This window comes from Pelophylax lessonae (assembly GCF_965119305.1).
Source record: "Pelophylax lessonae genome assembly, chromosome: 6".
In the NCBI taxonomy this organism is placed as follows: Eukaryota; Metazoa; Chordata; class Amphibia; order Anura; family Ranidae; genus Pelophylax; species Pelophylax lessonae.
The window spans coordinates 109539422-109559098 of NC_138773.1; the positions used below are offsets into that span (position 1 = coordinate 109539422).

The window sequence follows — 19677 nt, forward strand, 5'->3', positions numbered from 1 at the left end:
AAAGGCACCCCCCCCCCTCCACATAGGCAGAGGAAGGAAGAAAAATGCTGTGCTGTGAATAGACCAGCTCTCTGCTAATCTATCTCTATGCACCCACCCCAACACAAATTTCCAGCTGCTTTTATCTTGTGTCAGAGAGCTTGTCAGAAGTCACCATGCTGATAACAGAGAAACGGAGCAGCAGAAAGACACGGGACTTAGGGCTTTAGAAAGAGATAAGCAAACACTACAGATATATGTGCCCAGGCCAGATTTCATGAATGGGGTTTACATTCACTTTAAGGGAATGAATGCTAAGTATGTGGAATGTGGAAATGTAATACAGATATTTATATCTCAGTATACTCTCTCATAGATTATGGTACTCTTGTAAAAATGCAGTAATCTGCTTTTCTTTCCAGAAGGACACAGCTTCCATTGATTAGGCACTATTTGGGGTCAGCATCTCCTTCCTGAACTGAGATAATGGCTTAGAAATGACACAGCTACATAAATACTGGTGCATGTGGAGTTTGTGGTGGTGTTCGCAAATGCCTTACACAGAACTTCCCCTGCTCCAAGCCACTTGTTATGTTGCAGTATGATTATTAGGGGGAGAGAGGAGATAAAGAAAATGCTAGTATCTACTTGCAGCAGGCTGACGATGTAATCTCTGCCTAGTCAAATTCACTCATCTGGAGCCTATTGCTGGCCATACACAGGGCCAGCCCTACCATGGGTCCCACTGGGTCCATTGGACCCAGGCAGCACTTGGAGAGGGGCAGCAACTTGACTCCCAGGATTTTGTTTTCAGCAGTTTTGTGTGTCATTAGTTTGCTGCGCATTACGGGCAGCATTTCCCCATCTCATACTGCCACGCGTAGTGTAAACTGATGAGTATGAGGAGGCGGAGTGTCTCCTCCAGGGCATGTCCCTCACGTTATCGTGGTGTGCCCAATGACGTCAGACATCAGCGCACTCCATCTCACGCAGGGCAGGCTGGATCTTCTGGGGGGTTGCCGCGGCAGACACAGGAGTGATAGGAGGACTGACAGTGGGTGTTTGGTGGACCTGTCAGGTGGAAGAAGATAACAGTATATAATATTTTCTTATATAAAATATTGGAAGTGGGGGCAGCATTTTAGTCTTGGACCCAGGCAGCACAATGTCTTGGGCCAGCCCTGGCCATACACTATATGAAAAATCATTCAAACTAATTTTCGAAAAATGAACGCTCGGCCGTAAGAGCAAACGATTGTGCCATCATGTAATGACCGGTAAATCATTCAATGGACATAAATTAATCAGTTTTTTGTTCGTTTTTTTTCACATAAACCTAGTGCAAACAGTTTGGGGCGAAAAAAAACACATTAACCTTTCAATTCACCGTTCCGCAGAAAATTTTTAAACTTGTCCTTCGTTTTTTCGGCTCAAAACCATCACAATCGATTACTGATTCGTGCCCATTAACTGGCCGAAAAACGAAAGAACGGTCCAAATGACCGAATTTCCGCTGTTTTTTCGTATAGTGTATGGCCAGCATAAGATCGCTTTTTAGTAATAAAAGGTAGAGCTTGCTTGAAAAATGATACTGTTGCTGCATAGTGTGGCATGTCACAAGGTTAGGTTGAGAATGTAAGCTACTGAAAGCAAAACTTTTTTTTTTGTTTCAATGCATCTTTATTAAAGTTTACAGAGAGAAAAACAGAACAAAGAGGTACATGTTGGTACATACAGTACAATCAACATCACATAGGCATATAAGGGAAAACAACATGGCATAACAGTAGTAGAAAGGGGGGATGAACATATGCCGGGGACATTCCCCCGCAGCTTCATGAAGTTACCTCAATGTGATTATAGAGGAAAGAATTAAAATAATACACCACATGTGGGTATAAATTAAATAGGTGTAACAACTGAAAACTAACTTATAAAGTAACTGTGAATTTCAAATTTTTGAGCCAGGGTAACCATGGAATTTCGTATAGGAAAGATTTTTGATAGACATTACCTTTTCCATTTCACATTGATACTTGATAATTGATTGCCAATACATCAGTAAAGGCTGGGATTGTTGGGGTGTTCCAAATCCTTGTAATGCACAGTTAAGCAGCCAGCAAGAGGTGGATAATTACTACTCTCAGCTTAAATGGATAAGTATCAATACCTACATGTAAAATTGCTAAGGCGGGGTCAGGGGATCTACTTTCTCCCACTAGTTCAGGATCAGGGTGAATATTTTGTTTGAAAGCACCACTTTGACCGGTTAAGGACCGCCCGCCACAGTTATACTGCGGCAGGCAGCCCCTCCTGCGCGAACCGACGTAGGTATACATCAGTCGCGCACCTGCAGCTAGAAGGCAAGCGCGCGCCGCCAGCGGCACGCTCCCGCCCCCACTCAGCAGTGGGGACTCCGATGCACAGGGCAGGTGGCACCGATTGCCGCCTGGCACCCGCGATCGCTCACGGCTGAGAGAGAAGGAGGGCAGCTGTTGTAACACAGCTGACCGTTCTTCTCTCTCGAATGATCACAGAGCGCCTGTGATCCTTCTATGTAGGTTCACAGGTCTTTGTGATAATTTCACAAGTCCTGCCACCTTACAGTTAGAATCACTCCCCATAGGCTCACATTTAACCCCTTGATCACCCACAGCGTTAACCCCTTCCCTGCCAGTGTCATTTTTACAGCAACAGTGCATATTTTTAGCACTGATTACTATAGTAATGTCACTGGTCCCCCCAAAAGTGTCAAAAATTTCAGTTAGGGGTCTGATCTGTCCCCAGCAATGTCGCAGTCCCGCTAAAAATCAGATCGCCACCATTAATAGTAAAAAAAACAATAAAAATTACATAAATCTTTCCTGTAGTTTGTAGACACAATAACTTTTGCGCAAACCAATCAAATATGCTTATTTTGTTTTACCAAAAATATGTAGCAGAAAACAAATTGGCTTAAGATGTTAAAAAATATTGATTTTAAAAATGTTTTTGGAACTGTTAAATAGCAGAAAGTGAAAAATATTGTCTTTTTTTGTTTATAGTGCAAAAAATAAAAATCGCAGAGGTGATCAAATACCACCAAAAGAAAGCACTATGTGTGTTAAAAAAGGACATCAACTTTATTTGGGTTCAGCGTCGCACGACCGTGCAATTGTCCATTAAAGTAATGCAGTGCCGAATCGCAAAAAATGGCCTGGTCTTTAAGGGGGCAAATCCTTCCGGTCCAGAAGTGGTTAAGAACCCTAAACATTGCTTTTCAAATCTAAGTATACTCATTTTCAGTCTTCCTTTGTATTCTACTCTGTGTTACTAAAAAATTTGAAATAATCAATAAAAATAAAAAATAAGTACAAATAATAATAAAATAATAAAAAAAATCATACCAGCTGCTAACAATAATGACAAGTGAATCCAAGTCTTGGATGTGCAGAGCTTTCCTTAGCGCTAGAAGTAAGTTACAGCCTCCACGAGGTTGCAGTTCTTGAATCCACTGCCTGGCTTCATGCACTCTAAATCAATATCAGAAAAGTAAGATGCAAAAGGTGTACACAACAGGTATTAGACATCTACTACTGATATGAGAAACTTCTGATTTTAGTGGATCTCCAGTAAGCTTTACTTTTGTCACATAGCCATGCTGACAGACACATCAATACAATATTGGTATATGGGTAGTAAATGAAAAGCGTTAAAATACACGTACATTGCATATGCTTTCAAGCGAAAGTAAATCTTGTGATAATATGACGACACACAAAAGTGCATCCCTTCTAAACCAGCTATTCACTAGTAGAATTTAGTTAAAGTTTTTCATTTTCAGAACATTTGAATTTCAAGTCGTTAGTGCGGTCAAATTGACATTCTTTTTTTACCACAGCGAGAGACGACTTAACTTTTAACATTGTACGTGGTTTTCCTTTGGTAAAGTGTATTTGTTCCAAAATCTAATGTTAAAAGCAAACATAATTGTTAACTACTTTCGAACGACATTTGTCAAGCTGTCAAATGTAGCTAGCTTTAGACAAAAAGCTAATCTTGTAAAAATGTAGCATAACCACTGTATACACCTGTACATAATGCAGTCCAATTATACCAATAAATGAAAATATTTTTGAGGGTAGACACTTACATTCGGACAGAAACATTCCTTGGAGACTCCCAAAGGTATGAAACATCTGTTCCAAAGGACATCAGATATATGGTATCCTTGTAACATATCTGCTCATCTACAAGGCACTAAAATATATTTCGTACAATAAAAAATACACTAGAAAAATGTTTTATAGTATAAAAATGTTTCCATTACAAGTAAAAGAAAGTAATTTCTTTGTAAACACAATAGTCACCATTTCATGCTACATGTTATCTGCAGGAGTGGTAAAGTGATTATAAAGTCTTGTTTTTTTTTTTTTTAAATAAAAATAACAAACAGTGGCGAAAACTAAACAAAAATTTAATTCAAATTATGTCAATTGACGAAAACTATGAAGAACGTCAATTCCAATTTTAGTCAACGGATGAAAACAGAAAGAAAATGTGAGGGAGGGACGTTTATCCACCTGTCCTGAACTTATGCTTTCCCTGGAGCTTGTCTGTTAAAGCCTCAGCCCCTCACAAGCTGTATTGGCTGAGAGACGTAGGCTCCCTCTGTCTGCCTGGGTGTTCTGGAACAATACCCTGCAAACCACATGGTGAGTGTTTCTACTCCCAGCAAGGTAACAGTGCTTAGCACTGTGTAAAAGCCTCCCTAGACCAGTTCTCTGCCCTGTGTACTCCCTCACTCTTATTCATTTTCTCATCCCCACAACATGTTATTAGATTTTTACGCCAGGAGTATATAATAGATATTGGCAATTCTAGAGAAATGCTTAAATAATGCATTACAATTTATATAAACCCATTAGATTTTAGTCAACTAAAGTGCACTAGTCTAGACTAGACTAGGTGACTGGTATTGTAACTCCCCCCCAACCCCCCCCGTTCTTAATTTTCTCTAGGCAGTCTATAGTGCAGGGATCCTCAAACTACAGCCCACCAGTTGTTGCGGAACTACACGTTCCATGAGGCATTGTAAAACTCTGACAATCACAGACATGACTAGGCATGGGAATTGTAGTTCCTGAACAACTAGAGGGCCATAGTTTGAAGACCCCTGCTATAGTGGGTGGAGCTGCTGGGCCCCACCCACAGCTCTGCTCTTTGCAGAGGTTATATGCAGCTGAGTGATAGCGTCACCACTAATTTTCCAAACTAATATATGGGTTTGCAAAGACATTTGGTGCACACAAAGTAAATTTATATTCTTTTTGGCAATTGAGGGATATAGGTGTTTGTGCCTGGGTTTCAGCTTTAAATAAGTACATTGCAGTTGGTCTTAAAGCTGTACTCTAGACTAACAGCCAGATATGCAATTGAAAGACACATATATACAGTAAGAAGTGCTTTACCAGTCTTGCAATAGAGGCATCACTTCCAAACCCTGTACTCCCAAAATTTCTCTGTACACACACTGCAGTTAAGCAGCACAGTATGATCTAGAACCCACCAAAGCCTTCAACTGGACAATGAAGCAGAGCAGCATAATAAAAGTTGTCAGTCCCCACTCTTCACTCAGGAAGTTCTCATGGTTAAATAGACAGAACATGCAGGAGAAATCCAAGTGTAACGGGTTAAAGAGAGCACCAAATGAAAAAAACAAAGTCTTTAGTGTTCCACTGACTACAATAAGCAAGGCAAAGGACGGCAAAAGACATCCAACGAGTCTGGAGGGGCACACAATTTCCTTTCATCAGGGCTGAAGTAAAGGTTTAAAAATGTCATGCATAAAAATGATGATGTGATATTTTAAATCTTTCCTCCAGTCCTGATAAAGGGGGATTGTTTTTGGTCCCGAAACCTGATGTCCTTTGCCATGCTGTTGTAACCAGTTGAACAATAAAGACTTTGGACCCTGTAAGGATTTTTGATTTGGTGCTTTCTTTGACTTAATACACTTGGATTTCTCAGCTCTGGTGAATGTTATCTTCTGTCTATATTATGAGCTGCCAAGTACGGGCCAGTTGGGCTGAAGTAATGACTTTGTCCACATTTTGATAACTTGGGCAAATCCATATCCAGCACCCCACTACCTTTTAGAACATGAAGAAGTGTCTTGTGAACATTAGCTCAGAATGCTTCTATGCAAGGAAGGCTGATATCAGAGAAAATTAAGCAGTCTTGGTATCAGCTAATATATGTTCTACATAAAATATATATTTATTTGATGTAGAGTAGGGAAAGAGTAAAATTGCTAATGGTGGAGAGAAAATTGGTTTGCAAATCAATCAATGGGTGGTCTTTTTTTATTTGCCTGAATATGTGCACACTGATCTTTCTGATCTGGGGAAAACTATACAATTCACAATTTATGACTGCGAGGATTCCTGGATGGCAACAAATCAGCCAGATCTATATGTAGGTAAATCAAACATTAATGAATCTTTTATTCTGCCAATTTAATTATCACTAGCAATCACTGATAATAGATTATTGCTATTCTCCTGCAACTGATCCCAATAGGACAAGCACAATAGAAAAACTCACTTCCTCACTCAATCATGTACAATCTGTTGTAGACAATCAAAGATAAAATGAAAAATAATTGGAAATCATTATATAAGTCAAAAGGGGAAGGCTGCAAATAACTGCAGAAAAGTGTTACTAGCAATATCCATCATATGCTCATAGCGCAGTAATAGAATTGTTACTATATCATTACATACATTAATATAATATTATATTATATTATTATAAGATTGGAAAAAAAACATTAAAAACTTTTAAAGAAAAAGTTTTGTTTTTTTCCTTAAGGCTGTACATGTATAATTTATACAGGCTGTATGAAGCATTCATGATCTCTTGTTTTCAGGAAAGACTGTTGGTTTTACAAACAAAGCAAATGTGAAGATTAATTCACTGCATTCCATCACTCAATGCTTCCTATTACAGACAAGATAATTAATTACCAACAGGCCTCTTAGGAAATCCATTCTCCTTGGTCCACAGTTTAGATTTGAAGAATCTATTAGCAATCCAACCTTTTTCCCCTTTACAAGGCCAAACATCTACAGGATAAAACACAGTGTTAAGAAACCCAATTAGTCACGACAATTGGCACTTGTCTGAGTACGTCTATATAGTCTCTTGAGTATGCAAACCAAGAAGTTCTAAATGGAGTAATTGCAGAGATTTAACTTCTGCTGGCCACACAAGGTCTGGGGCTTACTCATGACAGCTACGTCAGAATAAAGTGAACCTGTGATGTACACAAAACTAACATTGCTGGTAACAAACAAGCATATTTTGGTGCCTTATTCAGTACCTAGGGAAGGTTCTATGCACATGCTTTCTAACATCATGGAAATGTATTAACATATACTATATATGGAAATATCATTGTGCAGCCCAGTTAACAGAATTACCAGCTGAACACATCATTAAACCCTTGTTTGGGTTCAGATATCAATGATCAAGTATTATAAAGTATGGTGAGTCCATCATGTGGAGCATGTATCTCTTACAACAAAATTTCCTAAATTATTCCAACACACTTTTCTATTTTACCCAAGTTTACAGATTATATTTGAATTTCAATCTCAGCCCTCCCTGATGAATATTTTCTTTAATCCCATATTAATTCTAGGATTGAAAGAATGTATCTTAAAAAGGCTCAGAATGTTGCCATATTGCATTGAATTTTACAGAAAATTACAGCAGCTGCAGAATAAAAAGGAAATGTAATTTTTAGTAACATTAAATTACATTATGACTTGGATAGCAACTGTATATGCTATATTATTTTTTATTGCTATATTTTTATTTTTTTTCACAAAAGTAGAGTTAGCCTTTAAGACCAAGCATAACCACCCTCTAAATATTTCCAACCAATGCGAGTTTCATTTTACTTACTAGCACAGAGGGGTACAAAAATCTAACCTACATGCCTCAAGTCAAATTGCTTAATCATTTTTTTTAATGAGCTGCTGAAACTGCAGGAACCAAGTCTCCAACCCCTTTTTGAAAATGCAACCGTATAATGCTGTGGCACCATGTGATTCTGTGCACTCGAAAATGTGCCACATTTTCAGATGCATAGGGGTGCGATTAAAAAAGAGGAAAAGAGCATCGTGTTTTGCCAGAGGGTCGGGAATGCGCATAATTATGCATGCGTTACCGACCTGTACATATGTGAACCTAGCCTTATCTGTATTCCACAATGTGAAATCTTCCTAGGCCCTCAGTGTGACTGTATGCTTAGCTGTGAAGAAGATTAACAAATATCTGTTAGCATCTCTAAATGGCACCACTTTTGCACCACCATTAGTAAGGGCAATTTCAGGTAATTTAATTGGAACTTCTTACAGAACTCATGTGGTATCTCCTGCTTTACACAAAGGATATTCCTCAGATGATGTTCATAACTGGTGGTGGATTTATATGGCAAGAATATTTACCTATCTCTACATTTTGTTCACATATTTCTTTGCTTTTGTCCAAGGTTCACTGGACACAAATTATTAAATTCCCTTCCATTATATTACCCTTAGGATATAAATACCAAGATATAATATATATAATAAACGGAATCATAGGTTGATGCATACTAACAAGTTTTGTACCTATAGTATGTTTAATCACAAACAAGCTACTTACATATCCCCATTTACATAGATGCCAACAATACCATGTACCGTCAAAAAAAAAAAAAAAAAAAATTATATATATATACTGTATATTTTTTTTTTTTTGTGTGCGATGCAGGAATGAATTCCCTCACATGTCAGCTCTTCTCAACATATCTACCTGTTTTAACTGTAATTTGACCTACCTAAATTATGGTGTATTCCTTATAATGTATAATCATTATTATTTTCTATTCCTTTTTTTTTTGTATATTTATTTATTATGAATTGAAGTAGACTTTTTCTAGTGGTTTATATTTTACTGTTACAATGGATGGCCAATAATGGTCTATTTTTATTAAAATGTATATTTCATATAATCAAGGATCAATTTGCCTCATTTAAAGTCCCAGCAAACCTATGAAAAGTATTTTTGTACCCCCATTTACACCTCCTGCATAGTGATTGCAGAACTTACAATGGACTGTTTGGCTACTTCAATACAATTCTTTGAAATCAAAGAGATGAACCAGACAGTTCATGTATTTATATTAGATGTAAGAGGGCAAAAGTTACATTTTTTACCAGGGGCATGGACAATTAGCTCTACTTCTGTGAAATCATTAGCATCTGCCTTTACCACACCAGGTAAAAGGATCAGCCACTATGGCACCCCAATACATATTTTAAATTTAACAGAAGACAGCTCATTAACTGAGCGAATAACCTTTCTGCTGCTTTCCATCAGCCAGTTAATTCTCTTATGGTAGTCTTCAATAGTCCTACAAAAGAAAAGAGCTCAATCAGTGGTAGTGAATAAACCAATGTAATAAATTGCATTGCAACGTTTAATGCCATCAGTTAATACAAAACTAAGAAATGCATTTGCTGCTTAGAGCAACCAATAGAATACAATATTCCCATTTCTATTTTCCAGGCCGTTTATATAATTCATTTTTGGTCCCTTTCTGGTCTCAGTTGTTTCCTATGAATTCATTATCTCCATTTATACTGTCCCTGTGATGTGCATGACAGGTTTTCATCCAATAGACACTTCTAAAAGGTACAAGGGGGGAGGGGGGATAGTCCTATCAGCTGACTTAATTTATTCTTTAAATATTTTATTTTAGCAAAAGATAGGCAAAAAATAAAAAAGGCCTAGGGTGGAATTTCAACAAAGCACAGATGATTGTTTGGAGTTAATTTATACACATTTAGTGGGAATGGGTAATAAATATTGACACATCAAAGGCTATTTGAGAGATTATAAACCACAGCAGGAAGTACTTGGCAAACATTTATAAAAGAATACACATTTTAATAATGTTGAGGTACACTGATCTACCTCGCCTTTATGTGCATGTCAACTTGGCCCTCATGTTCTGCATGGCTGATACAATGGGGTTGATTTACTAAAGGCAAAACGACTGTGCGCTTTGCAAAGTGCAGTTGTTAAAGAGCATAGTAAATGAGCAGAAGCTCTGCTGACTTCCATCATCCAATTCTTCACAAAAAATTACAGTTTTATATCTTTATGTTTGAAGCCTGAAATGTGGCAAAAGGTCGCAAAGTTCAAGGGGGCCGAATACTTTCGCAAGGCACTGTAACTATTCTTTATCGGAGTGAGATGTTTTTCCTTAATTTTTACAAATACCTGCAATTTTCACATTCTTACACTAAAGACATTTAAGTCATCCACATGAAAAAAAAAATATTTCTATATCACCGCTTTTCAATTTCAAACCTGCTCTAAAAATGACAGCTGGCATTTTAATGGTTGAAATGGGTACGAAATGAACTTCTATTTTCTCTTGTTTTTCACAGAAATTCCAGCTCTCAGTAGCCACAAATCTGTATGACCTTTACATCATGAACAAAAAGATAAAAAGCTTAAAAGAAAACTATACTTACTCACGTATTTTTAATTCAAACTCATTTATTGTCTCAGCTGTAAATTCAATCTGCTTCGAGGCATTTCTTGATGGTTTCCTTAAAAAAGGTATAGAGAGATCTGAATATTTGGTCTTAACTTAGAAAAATCGTGCCTTTTGAAAGATTTGTATTTACTCCCCTAATTATCGTTTTTTACTCTTCTAATCACAGCCTTACCTGCCTAACCTCTCAAACATTTTCCCAAATATTAATTGGGTAGCAGTGTGTGAAGTCAAATAGTTGACAGAGGCAGCAACTATTAGACTTCTAGTGACCTCTGACCCCCCGACAATAGCTGAATGGTAAAGCTAAATAAGGGTAAACACATATTTTTCCTAAATAGGCCCACACAGCCTAAAAGTATCTAGGTATCCTAATATCTATGGTATCTATCAAAATATAGACATTAATGCCATTACTAGTAATCAATAAATATTACATTTTTCAGACATACAGTATATCAAACATTCTCTGTCATATAAATACATAAATTTCTAACTTACTTTAAAAATTATTTACAGTAGGTGGCTTTTTTCTTTTATTTAGCCTCTGGTTTACATGGATGTTTTAACTACATGCTATTTCGTGAACAAGCTCCCAAAGCCTAGTACACATTAGTAGTTTTTTTTTTGTTCAACCTGGTAGTGGTGCACAGAAAAAACTTACAGCTCAGAAGGAGTCGCTGTACTAACTATTCAACGTTAGTACTGCGATCTCCCCTGCTGTGCTATTGTGTTCTGATAGCCCCCCCCCGCGCCAGAACATTCCAGTCAGTGCTCCCAGCTATTGGCTGAGAGTGCTGTTTGGGAGCCAATCGGCAGACTTTTTTCGGTCATGCCCCCCTGTCCAACCAACTCTAGTAAACACGGGCCGATGCCACCTGACATTCAGCCCGTGTGTACTAGGCTTAAATATTTCATTTTTATATATTAGCATACCCTCAACATTTCACACCTCCTAAAGTGTAACTAAACGCAACATTTTTTTCTAGTTTTAGAAAGAATGGAGAGGAATAAGAACACCTGTCAGTTTTTCTTTTTTTTTTTTGCTGTCTGTACCCCTGTTAGGGAGATTCACTCATGCTATTTGTTCTGCTTACCCAAATCATCGAAAGTGAAAGTAAAATCAAATCCCAAATTTTGGGTTGACAGAACACTAATACAAGTGTATTCTTCCAATGGGGACACTAGTTCTGGTGACACACTGGGAGTCCTTTACATTGGAGAGATTTCGTCTTACTTCCTCCTTTGGCTATGGGACGTGGATGGCAAAAAAAAAGAAAAACTAACGAAGGTTATTACCCTCCCTCCCTGTTTTGCCTTTATTTACACATTACCATGGCTTTATTATGCATTTGAAATGTTTTTTTTTTTTTTTTTTCATAATCTACTGCTCAATTCCCCATCGTTACTTTTTCATTTTTGTTTGCCTACTTGTCATAACTTCCCTACAATATGTATTAGTGCCAAGGAGAATTTTAGCCAATGTACCTGAAGAAGACCAAACTATCATACCTACCGTATTTTTCGGACTATAAGGCGCACTGAAAATCCTAAAATTTGATCAAAAACCGGCAGTGCGCCTTATAATCCGGTGCGCCTTATATATGAAAATAGTTTGAAAATTTACCGTTAACTGGATGGTTTGACCAAAGGGGTGCAACCACAGGACATAAGTGTCAATCGTTCCTTCAAGGCGAAACTGCGAATCACGTGGGAAAACTGGATGATGGAAGGAGAGCACTCCTTCATGAAGACCAGGAGGCAACGCCGGGCCAGTTATGCCACTGCTTGCCAGTGGATAGTGGATGCCTGGCATAAAGTATCCGCCAGAACTGTCATCCGAGGGTTCGCAATGAGCACCTGCCAGTAAACCTCGCGCGGATCAACGTTCCAAAAAAAAGTGCGCCTTATAATCCGGTGCGCCTTATATATGAAAATAGTTTGAAAATTATCATTAACTGATACTGCGCTTTATAATCCGGTGCGCCTTATAGTCGCAAAAATACGGTAATAAAAAAGGAGGGCTACTTAAAGTGGTTCTAAAGGCAGAAAGTTTGGAACTTAATGCATTCTACGCATTAAGATAAAAAAAAAAAACTTTCTACATGTAGCTAAAGCCTGTTGCTATGGGGGCACTCAGTGGTGGGCGGAGCCAGGAACACCAGCGGGGGACCTTGGAAGAAGAGGATCGGGCTGATCTGTGCAAAACCACTGTACAGAGCAGGAAAGTATAACATGTTTGTTTTTGTTGAATGCTACTATAAGCTCATTTGACCCCTTAAGACCCAGGGGTAGCTACAGTCTTTCAGCCTAGACCCCATTATTTTTAGTTTTAGTATAAGTAAACTTTATAAATATGATGGATGTTGCCCAGTGAGTTTTTGGACAAATGTTCAGTGAATGTACTGTATGTCAACTATTGCATCAAATCCTTTATAATTACACCCCTCTGTGCTGTGGCTGCATGCAAACTGGATGGTTAGCTGTGGACAGATTGTATGTAGTTAGGAATGCTGTGACTTGATTTAAACTGGCCCTAATTGCATGTAGGCACTCTAATGAGCTGTTACATGCCAACAGTGGTCAGGGTAGAAATCTGGTGGCACTGTTGTTGGCCATGGCTGTTCGCGCACACTGTGTGTGGTAGTTTATTGCCTGCAGGAATTGCAGAAAATGTTTTCCTCTTTCCAGTATCTGCCTGTTGTTTATATCGGGGGGCTGAGAGCTGTGACAGACAGTAGGTTCAATCTACAAAGCTTTAATAAAAGATGGGAATGTTTATTTTCAGCCATGTAACTGACATTTTTCCAATCTCATAGGAGTAGGGGAAAATAACTGTCACTTTTTTTTAATAATCCTCATCCTGGCGCTGAAAGAGGAACTAAAGTCCGCAATACTTACCTCCTCTCCAACGGTCTGCCATCTGCATGGTCCTTCCTCGTTGTCAGCATCTTTTTTCTGGCTCTCTTCCAGGTGCTCATCTTCAGCTGTGTTCATTGGCATCCTCAGAAAATCAGTAATCCCGGCACACAAGCACCACACTGGAAATGTAAACTGAGCTGCTCATGCGTAACACAGTGTAACTTTCAGGCCCGGTTCATACTGGTGCGACAATCACTCTGACATTGAGAGCACAAGTTGCAAACCATGTAAAAATCCATGCTTTCCTATGAGAGCTGTCTTAATTCGTCTGACTTTGGAAAAGGTTCCTGCACTACTTTGGTCAGACTTATGTCTAGATTTCAGCCCATAGAATTGAATGGAAGTCGCATCCAAGTTGGATCAGAATCTTAACTGATCCAACTTGTGACATGCGACTTATGCTCAGAGGCAATGTTAGCATTTGCCGTGAGGTTTCATCCATACCAGAACCGAAGGAATTATTTTGATTGGTCAAAGAACAAGTTGCACTCATCTTAAAGTCGGATCACAATTGGATCCTGTTTATTAAAGTTGCATGGAAGTCGGACCGAAGTCGCAGGGCAAAGTCGGATCGAAAGTTGTGGGACTTTCGTGTCGCACCAGGGTGAACATGGCCTTACAGAACTCTGTGAGCAGGCAGGAAAGTTTACCTTATTGCAGAAAAAACATTGCATGTCTCTCCTGCGATAGCCTGCCTACTCATAAGCTATTTGACTTAAGTTCCGCTTTAAGCTTTGTGAATTACACCTAGTGTAACTGCAAATAAGGAAAGTTTCCCAGTCTTCAAGTATTGACTGATTTACTTTTGGGCAGACACGAAGGGAATAAAAATACAACAGACACTCTATACTTAAAATTTACAGACTAAAATTAACTGCTTAGGGAAAGCTGTCCCAACTTTCTGAAAGCCTTAAAAATGTATACTGTAGATCACAGGTGCCAAACACAAGGCCTGCGGGCCGAATGCGGCCCACCAGGCCATTTCATGTGGCACTCGCTCCTTTCCTGCAGCTGCGGCACCCCCCTTGCCTCTGCCCCCGCCCTGTCTCAGTAGTCAGCAGCAGAGCGAACAGAACTCCTTTGCTAGATCCTGTGCTGTGCTGCTGTAAAATGGCTCGTTTTTGCCCAACCCCCCTTCTCAGCAGTCTGCAGCAGAGAGGAGGGCAATACTCCTCCTACAGATCCTGCACCTCACTGTGCAGCCACAACCCCACCTTGTCTCTGCCTCCCCTGGTCTCAGTATTCAGCAGACTCTGTAAGCTGACTCCAGCCCTCCTCTGGTCCTCCTCCAGACCCTGCACTTTCTTCTTCGCAGATCCACCCGCATCTTACTGGCAGTAGCACAAGGTAAAGGGGTGCATTGTGATATAAGGAAGGATAGGTGACTCTTGACTTATGATGGTGGGGGGGGCTCTTGACATCTCATGTAAGGGTGTAAGGGTGTATGGGGTGCTCTGGACATCTGATCTTACAGCTATAACCGGCCCTTTGAGGGCAACCGTAATGCTGATGCTGCCCGCAATTAAATTAAGTTTGACACCCCTGCTGTAGATGATGCTCTACAAACTAGTGCATTTAATTCAGCTTGGTGTGCACACCAGATACATTTTTTTATTTTTTATTTTCTATTTGGGGTGATCTAGGTTTAATGCACAGTTGTGTATAGGTTACAGATCTGATATGTGTTAATTCTGAAACCAAATCATGGATTTGTACATATTTATATAGGATACTCACATTTAAATTTGCAAGAATACTTACATGACAATGTGTCCCAGGTTCAGCAGATCTTGAATGGTGAGATGCCTGGACTCAATGTCATTGTACTGAAGCCATTCCTCCGAGCTCTGCGAATCACTCTTCCCATTTTCTGTGTCTGTCACTCTCTGCATATCAGAAGGAATAATGCAATCATGTATTATCACTCCTTATGTCTGTAAATTACCAAATCTTTGCCCCAGAGGAAATGTTTGCTTTAATAGAATATGTGTTATTCATGCCAAGCAATATTCTATCCCAGAGGCTTTCAGTGGCTGCTTTCATACCTTCAGTAAATACAGAACCTCCTAAAGGATAGGAGTTTTACTTTGTGCCCCTTGACTAAGTGTTCTGTGCCACACACCTCACAGGCTGAGAATGTACTCACTCTGCATCACTAGTTTTGAGACCAACAAATAGATGAGTGGGACGCACAGTTGCTTCTATAGCGCTAGCAGTTGTGCTCCATCTGCATGGGCGAAGATTGGTTGAGTAGTCCGTCAACAGTAGTCCGTCATCAAAAATACAAAAACAACATTAATTGCTGTCATAGGCTGGAGACTTTGATCAACCACTATGTGTTGTCCTCTGGATGCTTCCCTAAGCAGACCTGTCGCCATGAACAACGTTGACCCGGTCCTATTACCCATCCATGATCTCCGATCCATCTACAGCAAAGCCCAGCATCTATGCAAATTATTAGCAAGCATCTCACAGATATCGCACAGCATGTGATTTTCAGAGCAGTGCGCTTCGAATCACATGTGATGTCTGTCATCGCACTGATGTGAACCGGGGCTGAGAGAAGAAATAAAAAAAAAAACGATACCTAAAGATTCTATCCCAGGATTCAGCGTGATCACGTCACGTCACTCGCTGACGCGGATTTCAATAACAAAAAGCAGAAGTAGCAAATATAAGGTATTTACTGCCACTAAATTAATGTTTTACTTTCCAAAGCTAACACAGCAAGGGAAGTAGATTTGATAGCATGAAAGATAAAAAAATTACTGGAGGTCTGCTTTAATACATTATATATTTTTTCTCAGCCAGTACAGTGCATAAATAAAGTGAGATTGAACAAGGGAGAAGAAAATCCAGAGGCCTATGAATGATGGGGGAGAAGAGTAATGTAGAATGCAATCTAGACCACTAGATGGCATAAGTTACTATTGAATCAAATACAATGTAACAGCTTATGTAGATAGCTCATATCTCCCCTGATATCTGCATATAGGTATGATAGGGGATACTCTGTAACCTGAAAACCAGTATAATCTCTCTTACAGCAGGGACTTGAAAAAAAAGTTAGTGTACCCGCGCTATGGTTTTGTGTTCAGTGTCCTATCTGTGAATAGTGTACTCACAAACATATGTTGATAATTTACACATATATTAAACCAATTCGATAAAAGTGCATAAAAGGGTTAAATATATAAAAATAAATGAAGGTGAGATTGAAGCTGCTGCTACCGTGTAAGGTTAAGAAAACCTCATATGATGACAAAATATTGGTAAGACTTAGCGCTGCTTCCACAAACCAAACACATAGCTATCAGCTATACAATGAATAAAGTGCCAGGGCAATCAATAATATATAAAGTGCAATGAAAAGGTGCAATCAAACCATAGGCGTGTGCCGGGTGTGCCTGGGCACACCCTAATCTCCCTGTGTGGCACAGATTCCCCCTGCTGATATTTCACCAAAGCCCTAAAAAAAGTTGTAAAAAATAATAAAGAATTAAATAATAAAAATAAAAAATACTGACGCCGTCCACTGCCCTACTGACACCAACCTCTGCCCTACTGAGAACTCCACTGCTCCACTGACAAAATCCACTGCTCTACTGACACCAATTAATGTTTTAAAACATTTGGGTGCACACCCTAATGCAATAGGCTGCAAACACTTATGAATCAAACTGGTAAATGCCCATCAATGTAAGGTGCCAGTGTTAGTGATTCCTTCCTGTATAGGGTTCAGGTGACATTCTGTGCTCCCCTCCTGAGTCCCCACTCACCAGCAATATAATTCAAAACAGTGTGATATTATCCTTAATGGATGGATGGATGGATGGATCTAGCTCCTTCCTTCTCTGGCAGTTTACAAGGCTCTCAGCATAACTGCAGCTGCAAAATTCCAATTTGCAGCTGCGGTTATTTTCTAAAACTGTAAGATCCAAATGTAACTTCCATGCCACAGGATGGATGCCATGTGGCATGAAAGTTACATTTGGATCTTACAGTTCTAGAAAATAACCGCAGCTGAAAATTGGAATGGAGAGTATTACGCTATGATTATCTCTCTCTTCTTTGGATTATACATCAACATTATGCTGAGAGCCTTGTAAACTGCCAGAGAAGGAAGGAGCTAGATCCATCCATCCATCCATTAAGGATAATATTACACTGTTTTGAATTATATTGCTGGTGAGTGGGGACTCAGGAGGGAAGCACAGAATGTCAGCTGAACCCTACACAGGAAGGAATCACTAACACTGGCACCTTATTTGCATTGATGGACATGTATTTGTTTGGTAGGACCTTTTCATTGCACTTTATATATTATTGATTGCACTGGCACTTTATTCATTATTTAGCACGTGTTTGATTTGTGGTTAGTCTTAGAGTCTTCAATTGTCTCTGTCGCAAGTGCACTAATACGGCTACAATGACCTCAAGCATGGTTAGTCTTAACAATCTTTTGTCAGCAGGGACTATATATTTTTAAATAACAAGTCATAAATGTGACGGAACCAGCCACCCCGACTGGGTATCTCCGCCAAGAAGCTGCTTCCTAAGCTCTGGAACACGAGATCCGTGAATCTAGCTATAGTTACCCCAAGAACTTGACAGTACCAGTTTTGGAGTAAACCAGAATAAGAACTGTTTATTCAAACACAGGCACAAAGAGATATACACTATGGGACAACCCCCTCCCCCTTAGCAGCTCATCCACATACACATATACATCCCATAATAGGTTGATCTTAAGACAGACAGAAACAATAGAACAATAAAATACAGGTACTTAACAATGACAAACCCCACTCCACTATTTAGCAAGGGTCTATGAGAGACTCCAGCAATATGTAAGAAACCTGAAAAGTCAAATTGTTTATTTTTATATATTTCTTGAGGGAAATTGTTCAGAAATATTGTTGTCCCAAGTGAAAGAGGCCCTTCATTCTTTCAACACAAACCACACATATAGAACCCAGGATAGCCGGGGTAACAGGAAACGCTGAGTCCGGTGTGGTTGTACAGCGAGTCTGATTAGTGCAGACCCGACTGGGGTTCTTGGTCGCCCTGTGACCTGAAGTGCCGGTTCACACTAGGTCGCTCCGACTTCGGGGGCGACCTGTGAAGTCGCATGCACCGCGACTTCGGCGCGACTTGCACGAACTTCATATAATGAATGTCTATGCAAGTCGCTCTGAGGTCGCTCCGAAGTAGTACAGGACCCTTTTTCTAAGTCGAAGCGACTTGTGTCGCTCCTATTAGAACGGGTCCTGTAGCGCTGCATGGACTGCGACGGACCACGACTTGTCAGGCTGGTAGTGTGAATGGACACTAATAGACAAACACAGGGTGACTTACACATAGGAGGGGCCGGGGAAGCTGGACAAGGAGTTTCCCAACCTCTCTAAAGTAATCTGGGTTCCACAAGCCCCACGTCCAAAGTGACTCCTGTCACAATAAATATATATGCTATTAGTAGCGATCCTATAAATCTTTTTCTATTTGGTAATCCTATACGTTCCCACTAGTGTTAGTGTCTGGGTTTGTGCATTCTCTATTGCTCACCAAAAACTCCACAAGACCTGAAGTAAGGGATCACAGACTGATATGATAACTTAAAGCTTAGGTTTAGTTCATCTTTTCTTCTTGCATCAGCACCAGGGACGGTTCTTAGATTGAACGAGGTGTCCCATTGAAATCTTCATTATTCTGCCCCCCATACCCCTGCAGCTGTGCTCTTCTGGTACTGTGGGGGTTATTACAAGCTGCTGGACCTGACATTTGCACTTGTCAAAATTGCCAACTTTGCCTGCCTTTTTCTGCCCCCCCCCCCCATCCTTTTCATAAAGCTGGACTGTGGGGCAGCACGGTGCCTTAGTGGTTGGCACTTCTGCCTGGCAGCACTAGGGGTTTTAGTTTAAATCAAAACCATTACACTACCTGCATGAAGTTTACATGATTTCCCTGTGCTTGCGGGGGGTTTCCCACACTTCAAAGACATGATTGTAAGTTAATTGGCTCCTCTTTAGGATATGTGAGATAGGAACCCCTAAATTGTAAGCTCCTTGAGGACTGCGAATGTATAAAAAAATATAGATATATGTAAAGCACTGTGGAAATTGTCAGTGCTATATAAATATATTTAATGAATAAATACTATCGCTTCCCACAATGAAAAG

General features: G+C 39.6%; 1 protein-coding gene across 1 annotated transcript in view; it reads right to left on the minus strand.

Annotated features, from left to right (window-relative positions):
* Nucleotides 1–19677, minus strand: part of VWA3A (von Willebrand factor A domain containing 3A) — a 112066-nt gene that overhangs the window by 68021 nt on the left and 24368 nt on the right. The window contains exons 4-9 of the mRNA XM_082261287.1: nucleotides 15260–15384; nucleotides 10554–10631; nucleotides 9370–9424; nucleotides 6987–7085; nucleotides 4112–4218; nucleotides 3366–3491 (exon numbers count right to left, since the gene is read on the minus strand). Coding sequence (XP_082117413.1) covers nucleotides 3366–3491; nucleotides 4112–4218; nucleotides 6987–7085; nucleotides 9370–9424; nucleotides 10554–10631; nucleotides 15260–15384 — 590 coding nt within the window. The remainder of the gene's footprint in view (nucleotides 1–3365; nucleotides 3492–4111; nucleotides 4219–6986; nucleotides 7086–9369; nucleotides 9425–10553; nucleotides 10632–15259; nucleotides 15385–19677) is intronic.